Here is a 2,311-nt window from a genome sequence, read left to right as displayed (position 1 = left end):
TTCTAATCACTATTTACATTCACTCACGTATTCTGTGTTACTTGTTTTACATATTATACTGTGTTTTTAACATTTATGAATTTCCTATATATTTTACATTTTAATTTTGATAAGTTTGAGGTTCCATTATTTCGAAAGAAATTATACTTGTTCGACTCAATCCCCCCACACCATCCCCTGTACACGCACCTGGAAAGAGGAATTTTGCTTACTTCGGCACTTAGAAGACAGAGCGGGGGGGGGGGGGGGGGGCCGAGAGAGAGAGAAAGAAAGAGAGAGAGAGAGAGAGAGAGAGAGAGAGAGAGAGAGAGAGAGAGAGAGAGAGAGAGAGAGAGGGGCGGGGTCAGATAGAGACAGAGGGGGGTGGGATATTTTAAAAAGTCTGGAAACTGATCAATTATTTTTGATATTTTCTTTGTTATTTCAGATTTAAATGAAATTATGTAACATTATAAATGGAGTTACAGTCACAGCGAATAGAATGTCCACGAATTACAAAAATCGAAAGACATTTTCCTGAAACACGAAATTACTTGATGCCAAAAGGAGACAAAATAAAATGTTCACGGATGTACCACGAAATATGAAATCCTTTGAAAATAAAAACATTACCAAGAATTAAACAGTTGTTTGAAAATACGTCATTTGACTTAACTTGAACTTGCGATATTACACACACACTGAAAAGAAAGAAACAGAAAGAAAGAACGAAAGCTCTTTATTAGCAAAGTACATTACGACAAGATGAGAATTTCAATCAAAAATACGATACGAATCATCCTCTTCCTTTTTCTTGTGTTCTGTTTATGCACACGTTTGTCATTTCGGAACATGACTCGTTATAGTGGAAACCCACAGGTTGACGAATATCTACCCGCTAAAATAGAATCCTCTGGATCTGATGCTGTAAAACTTGATTCTCATGTATCTACAACACATCGCAATGCAAGTCCTTTTATTCCAGACTGGAAAGACGCGGAGACGTTTCGCCGGGATGTACAGCTTCTCAACCACCAAGGTTTCATCCACAATGCACAACGCTTCACACCGAGGCTGACGGCTGAAAGCATTATTATTCTCGTTCAGGTCCACAGTCGCCCGGATCAGCTACAGATGCTGATTGACTCCTTTCGGAAAATGAGATATATCAACGAAACGTTAGTAATATTCAGCCATGATTTCTACTCCCAGGACGTTTTCGATGTCATAGCCAAGATAGATTTCTGTCCCTATATGCAGATATTTTACCCATATGCTATTCAGGTATATAACAGCCAATTTCCGGGTAATGACCCTAGCGACTGTCCGCGAAATATACAAAAGGACGAGGCAAGAAAACGGAAGTGTAACAACGCTGAGTATCAAGACTTTTACGGACATTACCGAGAAGCCCCGTACTCGCAGACCAAACACCACTTTTTGTGGAAGCTTCAGTTCATTTTCGAGAACTGTTCCTTGCTTAGAACTTTCGAAGGACTAATATTTCGAATAGAAGAAGATTACTATTTGGCAGAGGATACGATAGACTACATGAGAAAGCTGGACCGGCAGGCTAGGATTCAGTGTCCAGAGTATAAAATGTATATCATGGGCGCATACTCGGACTATTCACGCGATGATTACAAGTCAAGCGCCGCGAGGAAAGATCGTTGGTATACAGGAATCGGGAGAGGAATGGCCTTCAAGAAACACTTCTGGAAGCTCTTTAAAAAATGTGCGAAATTATTTTGCTTGTTCGATGACTACAACTGGGACTGGTCGCTAATGCACGTGACAACCACATGCATTCCTGGTGGTTTTAAAATCTTAAAACCTGTAGGCAGTAGAGTATTCCATATAGGCATTTGCAAGGGTTTTCATCAAAACAGTAATTGCAAAACAGCTGATGTTGTGAACAATGTGCAAGGTATATTAAGTCGCAACAGAAACTATCTCTTTCCCGAACACGTGTATATCCATCAGAGTTTTGCATTGAGAACGTATCCGGCTGTTCATAATGGAGGGTGGGCCGATATTAGAGATCATGAAATGTGTCTGAGGATTTTCAATAACCAGTCCATGTCTACAGAAGAAATGAATAAAATACACCAGAAGTTGTTTAGCTAATCATTACATTTTTAATTAAATTAAATTTAACTTGATTTTCTTCCTTACATTGAATTAGGTTTCACCGATGCTTAAGTACAACTGTCTAGGATAGTGAGGTAAGGATTATTTCGTAACAACAGCAATTTTAACACTACACTTTCAATATTTATATATTTTTAATAAAACTGAAATAGCCTTTATTGGATCTCAAAACATACGTCAT

General features: G+C 38.6%; 1 protein-coding gene across 1 annotated transcript; it reads left to right on the top strand.

Annotated features, from left to right (window-relative positions):
• Positions 1–831: 831 nt before the first annotated feature.
• LOC121387209 (alpha-1,6-mannosyl-glycoprotein 2-beta-N-acetylglucosaminyltransferase-like) lies at positions 832–2,106 on the top strand. Its single transcript, XM_041518234.1, has one exon. It carries the CDS (start codon positions 832–834, stop codon positions 2,104–2,106), a length of 1,275 nt encoding a protein of 424 aa, XP_041374168.1.
• The last annotated feature ends 205 nt before the right edge of the window (positions 2,107–2,311 follow it).

The sequence above is a fragment of the Gigantopelta aegis genome, chromosome 13, assembly GCF_016097555.1.
Source record: "Gigantopelta aegis isolate Gae_Host chromosome 13, Gae_host_genome, whole genome shotgun sequence".
Lineage (NCBI taxonomy): Eukaryota > Metazoa > Mollusca > Gastropoda > Neomphalida > Peltospiridae > Gigantopelta > Gigantopelta aegis.
This window is presented reverse-complemented; position numbering and strand designations above follow the sequence as displayed.